Consider the following 11783-nt stretch of genomic DNA (forward strand, 5'->3'; position numbering starts at 1 on the left):
CTCCTCCTCCTCCTCCTCCTCCTCCTCCTCCTCCTCCTCCTCCTCCTCTTCTTTTTGAAATGGACCATTTCAAGCTGTTGCGAATACAAAAGGTCCAAGAGGTGGGGCCTATGTCTCAAAATCCCACTGCCTCTGTCTCAAGCGGCTCTTTGGATCCTAGCCCCTGTCTTCTCCCCAGCCTTTTAAAAAATTGCTTCCATACCAGACTTCTCTTGATTATTCTTCCAAACACCCTCTGTCTCTCTCTGTTTTCAAGGCTTCCAGCTTTTATCCATGTGAGCCGGCTTGGGTCAACAACACAGTCGGCTCCTGCCATGAGCGGAGGCCTTTATGCCTGCCAGGAATAGGAATCTGGCTTGTGGAATGCAGCCCGCTCTGAAAGGAAGGGACTCTGCTTAAAAACAAAGTGCAGCTGGGATTTTATTTATTTTTTATTTATTCTTTAGATTTGTATCCCGCCCTCCCCGAAGGCTCAGGGCGGCATGGTTGCGTTTGTGCGCGTTTGGTGCCTTGTTTTATTTATTTATTTGGATTTCTATCCCGCTCCGGCTCTGGTTGAGGATGGCTGGACGCTCTTTAGGCCTGGGGCTCCCAGTAAGGGTCGAACTCCTGAGCGCAATGCTCTCCGGGGGACATGCCAGGAGAGGCGGTCCCGTAGGTACGTTGGTCCCTGGCCGTTTAGGGCCTTAAAGGTCAAGACCAAATCCTTGAGCCCGACCTGGTACTCAGGGTGTCTGTTGTGGGGAGGAGAAGGGAAAGGAGTTTGTAAGCTGCTCTGAGACACCTTTGGGTAGTGAAGGGCGGGGTATAAATCCAATCTCTTCTTTTACCTCACAGGGTGTCTGTTGTGGGGAGGGAAAGGGAAAGGAGTTTGTAAGCTGCTCTGAGACTCCTTCAAGTAGTAGAAGAAGAGATTGGATTTATACCCCTCCCTTCACTCGGAGTCTCAGAGCGGCTTACAAACTCCTTTCCCTTCCCCTCCCCACAGCAGACACCCTGTGAGGTAGAAGAAGAAGAAGAAGAGATTGGATTTATACCCTGCCCTTCACTACCCAAAGGTGTCTCGGAGCGGCTGACAAACTCCTTTCCCTTCCTCTTCCCCACAAGCAGACACCCTGTGAGGTAGTTGGGGCTGAGCGAGCTCTCTCGAGGACTGCCCTTGAGAGAACAGCTCTGACAGATGTTTGGCTTGCCCAAGGTCATCCAGCAGCTGCGAGTGGAGGAGTGGGGAATCAAACCTGGTTCCTCCCAGATTAGAGTCCGCGCACTCAGCCACGACACCAAAGTGAAGGGTGGGGTATAAATCCAATCTCTTCTTCTGCTTCTTAGCTGGAGATACTGGGGCTTGAAGCTGGCACCTTTGCATGCCGAACGGATGCTCTGTCACAAGCAGGCGGTCTATACTGCAGATGAGTAGAGGTGGTTGGCCGTTGCCGTCCTCTGCGGAGCAACCCTGGTCTTCCTTGGCAGGTCTCCCAGCCAAAGACGAAGCAGGGCTGACCCTGCTTAGCTTCCAAGATCTTTTTTTAAAAAATAATTAAATACTTTATTGTTTTAATTTGTCAATACAGAAATTAATATCAGAAAAGCTTCAAATGGTTAAAAGTACCTCAGCAGGGCTTTTTTTGTAGAAAAGGCCCAGCAGGAACTCATTAGCATAATAGGCCACACCCAACAGCAGAAACTCATTAGCACATTAGGCCACACCCCATGACAGTCCAGCTCATTAGTATATTAGGCCACACCCACATGCCTTTCCTTGGCTTGGTCGGGTGCCCCGCGGCTGTGGGGAGCCTGGGCAAGCTGGCCCTTGGACAGGCTGGGGAAGGCACGGGGAGGTATTTAAATGACTCCCCGATCCTTCCAGCCCCCCATGGCCCGCCTGTCTCGAGTCGCCGGGGGTGGGGGGGTCGCTCTCCAGGCCTTCCCTCTGTAGCCACGCCACAGACGCACAGGTTTTCGCTGTAGTGGGCGTGGCCAACTCTGAGGCCAGCCGGAACTCCGTTCCTGTGCGTTCCTGCCCAAAAATAGCCCTGTACCTCAGAATACAATATTCTGAAACTATGTCAGTGTGCTTTATACAGAAAGATCCTCTATTAAGCATAAAATCATTATCCTAATGAGTTAGGAAAGTATTTCATCACCTGTTAGCCGACATTCTCATAGTAAATTTCACATCACAAGCTCAGACTAGTGTAGCTCTTCAAGCCGCTGGACGCTGATGGTGCTTTGTGACCTGAGTGGAATTGGTCTACATTTTTAAATAAGACCTTCTGAAGCGCGGGGGTTTAGTTATTTTGTCGTCCTTGCGGACATTTCAAACATAGACATGTGCTTGGCAGTGCCCCCTCTAAGCTGTGGAGTCTTGTGAGCAAAAAGTCTACTTTGTGAGCGACTGGCACTAAAGTTGTGAGCGAGCCATTTGGCTGCTGCATCAATTAGTCTGCTCTGGAGCCACCCCGAGCGAAGACAAAAATGTGCGAGCCGGAGGCTGAGAAGCGGTGAGCCGGCTCACACTGTCGCAGCTTAGAGGGAACACTGGCGCTTGGCCCTGAAGCCGACCGGGACGCGCTGAGGATTTGCTTGGCTTTTGTTGGCATTAGGAGGAAGGGGACAGCGACGATGGCGAGATCCCAGAATTCCTGGAACCGGTTCTGGAGTTGAACAGGCGAGGGGAAACGAGGTCTCTGCAATACAACGGCCCGCCCTTTCCACCGGTCGCTTCCGCTCCTCAGACCTCTGCAGACGTTCTGGATGAAATCATAGAAAGACGGGAAACCCTGGAAAACAAGCTGGTTAGTTGGTGAGTTCTTGGAGTGGCGACTGGGAAGGTGGTGGTGAACTTCAGAGGAGGAAAAACACAGGAGTGCCCCCCCCCTCCCCCGGGAGACTTTTCTGCAACGTTCTGGAGCTGTTTCTGCTGTAGCTTCGTTGACATACGTGAAAAGAGCAAGAGTCCAGGAGCACCTTAAAGGCTAATAAAATGTGTGGCAGGGAGTCACAGCTCACTTCTTCATATACAGCTAGAATGAAGCGAAGAAGTAATTAATTAATTATCATGTGGCGTTGTGTGTAGAATAGCCAGGAGATCCTAAGATTGTCTGGCAGCTGGAAGTTCTAGCTCCTTTAGTGTTATGCACCACTAGGGGGCGAGCTAGGCTTGTTTTTAGGCAGGATATGTTTCAGCGGTGGCTTGCCATTGCCTGCCTCTGTGTCACGACCCTGGTATTCGTTGGAGGTCACCCGCCCAAATACTAGGCAAGGTGGACCCCTGCTTAGCTTCCAGGATCTGACGAGATCGGGCTAGCCTGGGCTATTCAGGTCAGGGCAGACCCACTGCTGCCTGATCTCTATCTCTAATAGGGTTGCCAAACCCCTGCCTACCTTCTGTTCTTGTTTCATATAATAATAATAAGAACAGATTGGATTTATACCTCCCCTTCAGTACCCAAAAGGAGTCTCAGAGCGGCTTGCAATCTCCTTTCCCTTCCCACAACAGACACCCCGTGAGGTAGGTGGGGCTGAGAGAGCTCTCTCGAGGACTGCTCGTGAGAGAACAGCTCTGAAAGAACTTGTGACTGACCCAAGGTCACACCAGCAGCTGCATTTAGTGCCTCACCCTCCTCTTCCCCAGTGTAATTTTCAAATCACCCCTCTTCTCCCCTTCGCTCGGGCTTCCTCTGTGCGTATGTGTCTCCGCCTCCCGTAGCCGCCATGTTGTGTTTGGCTCTGCCTCCTTCGGCAGCCATTTTGTGGTTGCGCCTCCCCACCCCGAGTCAGACTTCCAGAGGTGCCCATAGGCTGGAAAAGGCCGGGGACCCCTGGACTAGACATTTGTGTCGAGCTCCGAAGCGACAGAGAGCCATCTAAAGAACCCTGCATGCTCCGGACAACCGAAACCTGTCCCCTCTCCTCTTTGGCATTCGTCGCGCTGCAGGGTATCGAAGTGACAATTAGGAATCCGCGTAATTCTTTTGCCAGGGTGGAGCAAGAGGTGATGGCCCGGGTCATCGGCGGGATGTACCCAGCCCAGAAGGTGGCCATTCCCGACGTCAGCTCCTCGGAGAGTGAAGAGAGCCGGGCTGCATCTTCGGACATCGGTGAGATAACGGCCGTCGGGTATTTCTCCCGTCTTTGTTCGTTCTCTTTCCCTCCCCAGTTCGACCGAACCGAGATTTCAACAGGCCGTGGAGTGCATCTAGGAAAGGAACGTCCCCAGCAGATTTTTTTATTATTATTATTTGCTTCATTTATAGCTCAATAGGGACCCAAAGTGCCTTCCTCTCCTCCGTTTTGTCCCCCCAACAGCTGTGAGGTAGACCAGGCTCTTTTTGTAGCAGGAACTCCTTTGCATGTTAGGCCACACCCCCTAATGTAGCCAATCCTCCAAGAGCTTACAGAGCTCTTCTTACAGGAGCTACTGTAAGGTCTTGGAGGATTGGCTACATTAGGGGTGTGTCACTTAATATGCAAATGAGTACCTGCTACAAAAAGAGCCCAGTCGACGGTGGGAAGTACGGAGGGGCCGCAGAGCCTTCCCACCTCCCCCTCGCTCCCGCAATCCCGTCCGGCTCCCGAGAAAGGAAATCCGCAGGGTTTCATTTGTTCACTTCATTTGTGCCCCCCTTCCCCCCCCCCCCCCCCCGTGGGGAGCCCAGGTGGCTCACCGCATTCTCCCCATCCGCCATTTTATCCTCCCCATAGCCCTGTGAAGTAGATGAGGCTGAGTGGGTGGGTGTGACTGGCCCAAGATCATAGAATCATAGAGTCGTAAAGGACCTCCAGGGTCATCTAGTCCAACCCCCTGCACAAGGCAGGAAATTCACAAATATCTCCCCCTCCACACACACACACACACACCCAGTGACCCCTGCTCCATGCCCAGAAGATGACCAAAAACCCCCCCAGGATCTCCAGCCAAATTGGCCTGGGGAAAAATGGCTTCCTGACCCCCAAAGTGCTGATCAGCATTTCCCTGGGCGTGTAAGGAAGGGCCACGAGAACTAAGCACTGAGGCAACCCTCCCTGCCCTCCCTTCTCGTGATCTGCCTCAGTTCACAGAATCAGCACTGCTGTCAGAGGGCCATATAGAAGAGAGAAGAAGAGATTGGACTTATACCCCGTCCTTCCCTACCCAAAGGTGTCTCAGAGTGGCTTACAAACTCCTTTCCCTTCCCCTCCCCACAACAGACACCCTGTGAGGTAGAAGAAGAAGAAGAAGAGATTGGATTTATACCTCTCCTTCAGTACCCAAAGGTGTCTCAGAGCGACTTACAAACTCCTTTCCCTTCCCCTCCCCACAACAGACACCCTGTGAGGCAGGTGGGGCTGAGGGAGCTCTTGACAGAAACTGCTCTTTTTCAAGAACAGCTCTTGTCAGAACTACGCCTTGCCCAAGGTCATCCAGCCAGGTGCGAGTGGAGGAGTGGGGAATCAAACCCGCTTCTTCCAGATCAGAGTCCACGCACTTAACCACTACTCCAAACTGCCTGTAACTAAATGGCTGCCTTTAACGAAATGGCTGCCAGGCAGAGATAGCAGGTTACTTTAAAATGGCTACCAGTCGGGTAGTCCTGTGGAGGGGGGAGGTGCTCCAGTTTGGTGTAGTGGTTAAGTGTGTGGACTCTAATCTGGGAGAACCGGGTTTGATTCCCCACTCCTCCACTTGCAACTGCTGATGTGACCTTGGATGAGTCACAAGCTCTGGCACAGCTGTCCTTAAAAAAGAGCAGTTTCTGTCAGAGCTCTCTCAGCCCCACCCACCTTATAGGGTGTCTGTTGTGGGGAGGGGAAGGGAAAGGAAAGGAGTTTGTAAACCGCTCTGAGACTCCAAGTGATGGGTGGGGTATAAATCCAATCTCTTCTTCTTCTCTTCTTCTTCTCCATAGGGAACAATGGGGCTGCCATATCTCCCGGCCTACATTTCCCAGCAGCTTTAGGGGAAAACAGCGGGAAAGTAGGGACCCACCCCAGGGGCGGAGCCAGCCAGATAAAGGCTTTGGCCCCTCCGGGGAAGCTTTTAGTCTCAGCCTAGTCTTGGCCTTTGGCTCATCTTGGGCGGCAGCTTCAAGGGAGCGTACAGGTGGGACTCCTGCTACTACACACTCCATGGCAATCCAGGCCACTAATAATCGTGGTGGAGAGCCAAGGAGAGTAGCAGAACTGGTGGCCAGTCCTGAGGAGGAGGGCTGGAGTTTCTCTCCACATCAACAAGGAGGGGGAAGGCAAATCCCATCACCTCCAGAGGCAGAGAGGGTGTGTGTAGGGACAGAGGAACCACGGTTTACTCCTGTTTATTTTCTGTGCCCGGTTGTGTTAATGTTTGTGCCTAACTTGTATATCGTTCAAATAAACCTTTTTGAGTTATAAGGCCTGGAAGTGCCTTGGCCACTTAGTCCTCCCCACTCAGCACGTTACCAGGGGCAAAAAGGAGGCCAGGAAAACCAAACGGACCCAACTCAGAGGGGCTGCCAACTCTCCAGGGGGCGCCCAAAGATTGCAGTACCCACTTCTCAATGTGGGGGGATCAGCCAGAGGGGGTTTCACTGTCCCTCTAGGAAGGCAGTGTGAATCCAGTGAGTGGTGGCAGCGAATGAAGAAGGGAAATAGCCCCACCAGGCAGGGTGGGCCGGCGAAAACGGGCTTGCGAGCCACAGAACGGCTGCTCAGTCTCCCAGGGCTGAGGGCAGGTCCCCGTTCCGTCACATGGCCTCTGCTTGAAAACCTCCAAAGGAGGAGAGCCCACCCCCTCCCAAGGAAGCCCGTTCCACTGAGGAACCGCTCCAACTGCCAGGAAGTTCTTCCTCATGTTTACAACAACAACAATAATACAGTCCACAGTAAACAATGGCAAAAAAACCAGCAAATAACAACTGTGTACTGCACAAACCCGCACCAAAGTTAACAAAAAGAGACTTCAACACAAAGGTAATTCAACACATGTAATCCATCATAGGAAAATACAAAAGTCCACAATATCCCAAAGGGAAAGAACAAAGTCCAGAATAGAAATTTCTCAAAGGGAAACAATGAAGTCCGAAACACTGAACAATACCTAGGAAAAGTGTTGATATCTATTCCAGACTTCATTTGTGTTGAAGTCTCTTTTTGTTAACTTTGGTGCGGGTTTGTGCAGTACACAGTTGTTATTTGCTGGTTTTTTTGGCCCTTCCTCATGTTTAGCCAAAAACGCTTCTGATTTCATTTCAACCCGTCGGTTCTGGTCCGACCTTCTGGGGCCACAGAAAGCAACTAACGATCTTCCGTGGCAGAAGTAGGGATTCGAATCTGGCCCTCCCAGACCCTTGCCCGACACGCTGGCCATGACACCACACTGCCTCTCGTTCTGAGAGCAGAACGTGTCCTCCGCTTGACCTAGAAATGTGTTCCGAGAGACTACGCAGCGTTTGGAGTGGACGGAGCCAAGGTGCTGTAACGCATTAAGCTGTTTTCGCAAGGAATGCTTACCTTGATATTTTTATTTTTTTGCAGTTTATCCTCGCAGCTGGGATTGCATTTGATTTTAAAATGACTCATGGGTTGTTTTGGCCGGTATCGAACATCCCTCCCTGTGTCTTGTGGCAGGGAATTCCATGAAGGAGTACTTCGTTGTTTCTTTATGTGGTTTTTCTATACCGTCTGGAGTTGCCCATGCTGGTTTCCAAGATGCTGGAAGGGGTGCTTATGGTGGTCTGTAGCTCTCTGCTTCTCCTATCTCTCTGCCCCCTGGCAGAAAATATCCCCCCCCCACCCCCGCATTGCTTCCCGGGCTCCTTTGAACACAGTATGGTTGAGCCGTGCATCTTCGCAGGGTTTCCCGAACTTTCGTGAGAGTTCGGGAAGACATGGAGTTGCCTTATATCGAATCGAACCTTATTTTTTTTAAAACTGCCCCTAAGGGCAGAATTGTATGAAGTTTTTCCCATCACAAAACAATACAGACTTAACATACAATCATTAACACATACATACAAAACATTAACATTGATGGGGGTAATAAATCTTCATAGTTATTATATTTCTTCTGCCGAAATGAGAGCCAGTTTGGTGTAGTGGATAAGTGCGCAGACTCTAATCTGGGAGAACCGGGTTTGATTCCCCACTCCTCCACTTGCACCTGCTGGATGACCCTGGGCAGGCCATAGTTCTGGCACAGCTGTTCATGAAAAAGAGCCATTTCTGTCAGAGCTCTCTCAGCCCTATCTACCTCACAGGGTGTCTATTGTGGGGAGGGGAAGGGAACGGAGATTGTAAGCCACCCTATGACTCCTTTGGTGTAGTGGTTAAGTGTGCGGACTCTAATCTGGGAGAACCGGGTTTGATTCCCCACTCCTCCATTTGCACCTGCTGGATGACCTTGGGCAAGCCATAGTTCTGTCACAGGGTGTCTGTTGTGGGGAGGGGAAGGGAAAGGAGTTTGTAAGCCGCTCTGAGACTCCAAGTGAAGGGCGGGGTATAAATCCAATCTCTTCTTCTTCTTCTTCTTCTACCTCACAGGGTGTCTGTTGTGGGGAGGGGAAGGGAGAGGAGTTGAAAGCCGCTCTGAGACACCTTTGGGTAGTGAAGGGCGGGATATAAATCCAATCTCCTCTTCTCTTCTAAATACAAACATTATTTTCTACAACTATATACTATGAGTAAATATAATTAAGTTTCTACCTTATTGGGTTATATGAACTTTGTTTTCTTGGACTCTGTCATTTATTTATTTCTACCTTTATATAGTTATTATACCAGCTATAAAATCGTGACCAAGTATTCTGGAATGCAGAGTCCGAGCGTCCCTTCATCACTAAAGTCAGTTTGTCCATTTCAGCTGCCTCCAAAAGCTTTGTTTAAAAATTCTCGTTTCGTATGTGTCTCAGATGTCTTCCAGTATGTAGCATATAAAAGTCTAGCAGAAGTAGTCAAATATATAATAAGGTAACGGTCATCCTTACTAAAATCTTTCGGCAAAAGATTTAATAATGACACTTCAGGTGTAAATGGAATGGCCGTACCTAGCACTTTTTGCAAAGTCAGTATTGTCTACCCAGACTGGCAGCAGCTCTCCAGGGTCTCAGGCGGAGGTCTCCCACGTCACCGATTCCCTGGTCCTTTTAAACCGGAGATGCGGAGGGTTGAACCTGAGATCTTCTGTATGCCAAGCAGAGGCTGTACCACTGAACCACCGATGAGGGGAGTGGATGAGGAGGAGCTTTTCTCCCCCTCCCATAATGCTGGAACCCGGGTGTTATGTACGCGGACCGCCACCAGGGGTCCGCGGCTACAGTCAGGATAGATTTTTCGCCCTCTCCCCAGAATACTAGAACTTGAGGGCATCCAATGAAGCCGATAGGCAGTAGGTTCAGGACGGACAAAGGGAAAGACTTCTTTACACAGAGAATGATTAAAAAGTGGAATTGTCTGCCTGAGGGTATAGTGATGGGCACAGGAACAAACAGTTTGAAAAGGGGTTAGATAGATTCGTGGCTCCGAGCCATGGTGACTGAACTTCTACATTCAGCAGCACTAGTCCGTGGAATCCCGGAGCCAGGAGGCAACAGAAGGAGAAGACCTCGGCCTCTGTGCCCTGTTGTTGGCCGTCCAGAGGAACTGGCTGGCCACTGTGTAAGACAGGATGCTGGACTAGATGGACCACTGGGCTGATCCAGCAGGGCTCTTCTGATGTTCTTATGAAGGCCTCAGCCTCTCTGCCCTGCTGTTGGCCCTCCAGAGGAACTGGCTGGCCACTGTGTAAGACAGGATGCTGGACTAGATGGACCACTGGGCTGATCCAGCAGGGCTCTTCTGATGTTCTTATGAAGGCCTCAGCCTCTCTGCCCTGCTGTTGGCCCTCCAGAGGAACTGGCTGGCCACTGTGTAAGACAGGATGCTGGACTAGATGGACCACTGGGCTGATCCAGCAGGGCTCTTCTGATGTTCTTATGAAGGCCTCAGCCTCTCTGCCCTGCTGTTGGCCCTCCAGAGGAACTGGCTGGCCACTGTGTGAGTGAGGATGCTGGACTGGGTGGACCACTGGTGTGATCCAGCAGGGTTCTCCGTGTGTTCTTATCTATACCACTGAGCCATAGCCCCTCACTGGGCACGCATGGCTTGCCTCTATATGTTCAAAGACGTGTAGGCGATGAGTAGCGAAGGATCATTTGGCTTCTCTTGGGGAGGGCGGCCAGAGGTGGGGACCAGAGACCGGGGGCATCAGCCTTGTGCAGTGCCCCTCCTGGATCCACCTCTACTCTCATGGAAAGATGGTCTGTCGTATACAGAACCAGCTTGAATAGGTGTGTGCTGCCACACGGCTGCTAAAAGACCAGCAGCCACATTCCGCACCCATCAAAGCGTCCCAGTTATCTTCATGGGCAGCCCCACGTAGAGGCAACGATGGAACTTAAGCCCGGAAATCCCCCACAGCAGATATTACCTAGCAAGGTCAGACAGTCTAGATAGGACGAGATGAAAGGAGGCCCTCCTAGGAAGAACACCACCATTTAAAAATAATAATAATGCAGATCTGTGCATGACAAACGTGAATGCCTCAGGCCTCTTGGGGTGTTTTTTTTTTTTTTGGTTTTTTAAAGGACTCGATTGTTTCGCACACTTAAGCTCAGCCTTTCTCTGCATGTCGATTTGTTTTCAGTGGAAGCCGCAGGCCCGGCGGGGCTTCAGCTGTTTGTCAGCGCCGGCGTGCCCGTCGACTCCGAAGCGATCCGGCATCTCGTGAACGAAGCCCTCGCCGAGACGGTGGCAGTCATGCTGGGAGACAGAGAAGGCCAGAAACCGGCTTCTGCGGCAGGGGCGCCTTCCCACCTGACCCTCCTGCCCTCCAAGGTGCGGGTGTTCTTTCAATTCAATTCAATTCATTTAATTTATTTATTTAGCTCACATGAGCAGTGGTCTCAAGCACGCTCACAGAATACAACAGACATGTAAAATATACCAATGTAAGAGTTTAAAACTGTTAACATTTCACATCCGGTTAAAATATAAACTGTGTAAAGGTTTAAAATATAAACCTATAAGACATTGCAGTCATAAAATTGAAAAAACTGAAAACAATTAGAACCAAAAAGTGCCCACCTCCCCTTAGCAGCAGTTATTTACGCTTCAGTGCTATTATAATAGCTAAGTATTTTGCTACTGAAGTGGTGATGGTCGGGTCAGAATCTGTCAGCAGATAAGGGACCACCCATGGTCTCTTTATCTCTTTATTTAGAGAAAATTGGATATACCCAATATGACCTAAGAGCTAACCAATGAGAACAGAACAAAAGGAGACGTGTCAGCGTCTCAGTCTCGCCAGAAGCGCAGGTACAAAGCCTGTCTGAATACGGAGTTCGTGAGAAACATCCCTTTAATTCTGCAGATGGTACCGCATTTAATCTTGCAAGAGTAAAAGCAAAGCTATGAGAGGGGGTGGTAAGATGGTGGGTGTTCTTTCTGTGCTGCGGCCGGCGCTATCACCAAATAAGGAAGGAAGGAAGGAAGAGCCCTGACCTGGATAGCCCAGGCGAGCCCGATCTCATCAGATCTTGGGAGCTAAGCAGGGCCGACCCTGGCAAGGACTTGGAAGGGTGACCTCCAAAGGAATACCAGGGCCCGGATGCAGAGGCAGGCAACAGCAAGTCACCTCTTTGAAACGTGGAAGCCCCACGGGGTTGCCAGAAATCACCATGGCTTCCGGGTTTGCAAGCACACAAACACACAATACACCAAAGAAGGAAGGAAGGGGGGGAGGAAGGGAGGGACAGAGAGAAAGAAAGGGAGGAAGGAAAGAAGGAAGAGCG

At 50.7% G+C, this 11783-nt stretch overlaps 1 protein-coding gene across 1 annotated transcript in view; it reads left to right on the forward strand.

Moving 5' to 3' along the window:
* Positions 1-11783, forward strand: part of KIAA0586 (KIAA0586 ortholog) — a 145513-nt gene that overhangs the window by 55632 nt on the left and 78098 nt on the right. The window contains exons 20-22 of the mRNA XM_015423372.1: positions 2604-2803; positions 3982-4100; positions 10637-10827. Coding sequence (XP_015278858.1) covers positions 2604-2803; positions 3982-4100; positions 10637-10827 — 510 coding nt within the window. The remainder of the gene's footprint in view (positions 1-2603; positions 2804-3981; positions 4101-10636; positions 10828-11783) is intronic.

Source organism: Gekko japonicus, unplaced genomic scaffold, assembly GCF_001447785.1.
Source record: "Gekko japonicus isolate JY-2015 unplaced genomic scaffold, Gekko_japonicus_V1.1 scaffold1720, whole genome shotgun sequence".
NCBI lineage: Eukaryota > Metazoa > Chordata > Lepidosauria > Squamata > Gekkonidae > Gekko > Gekko japonicus.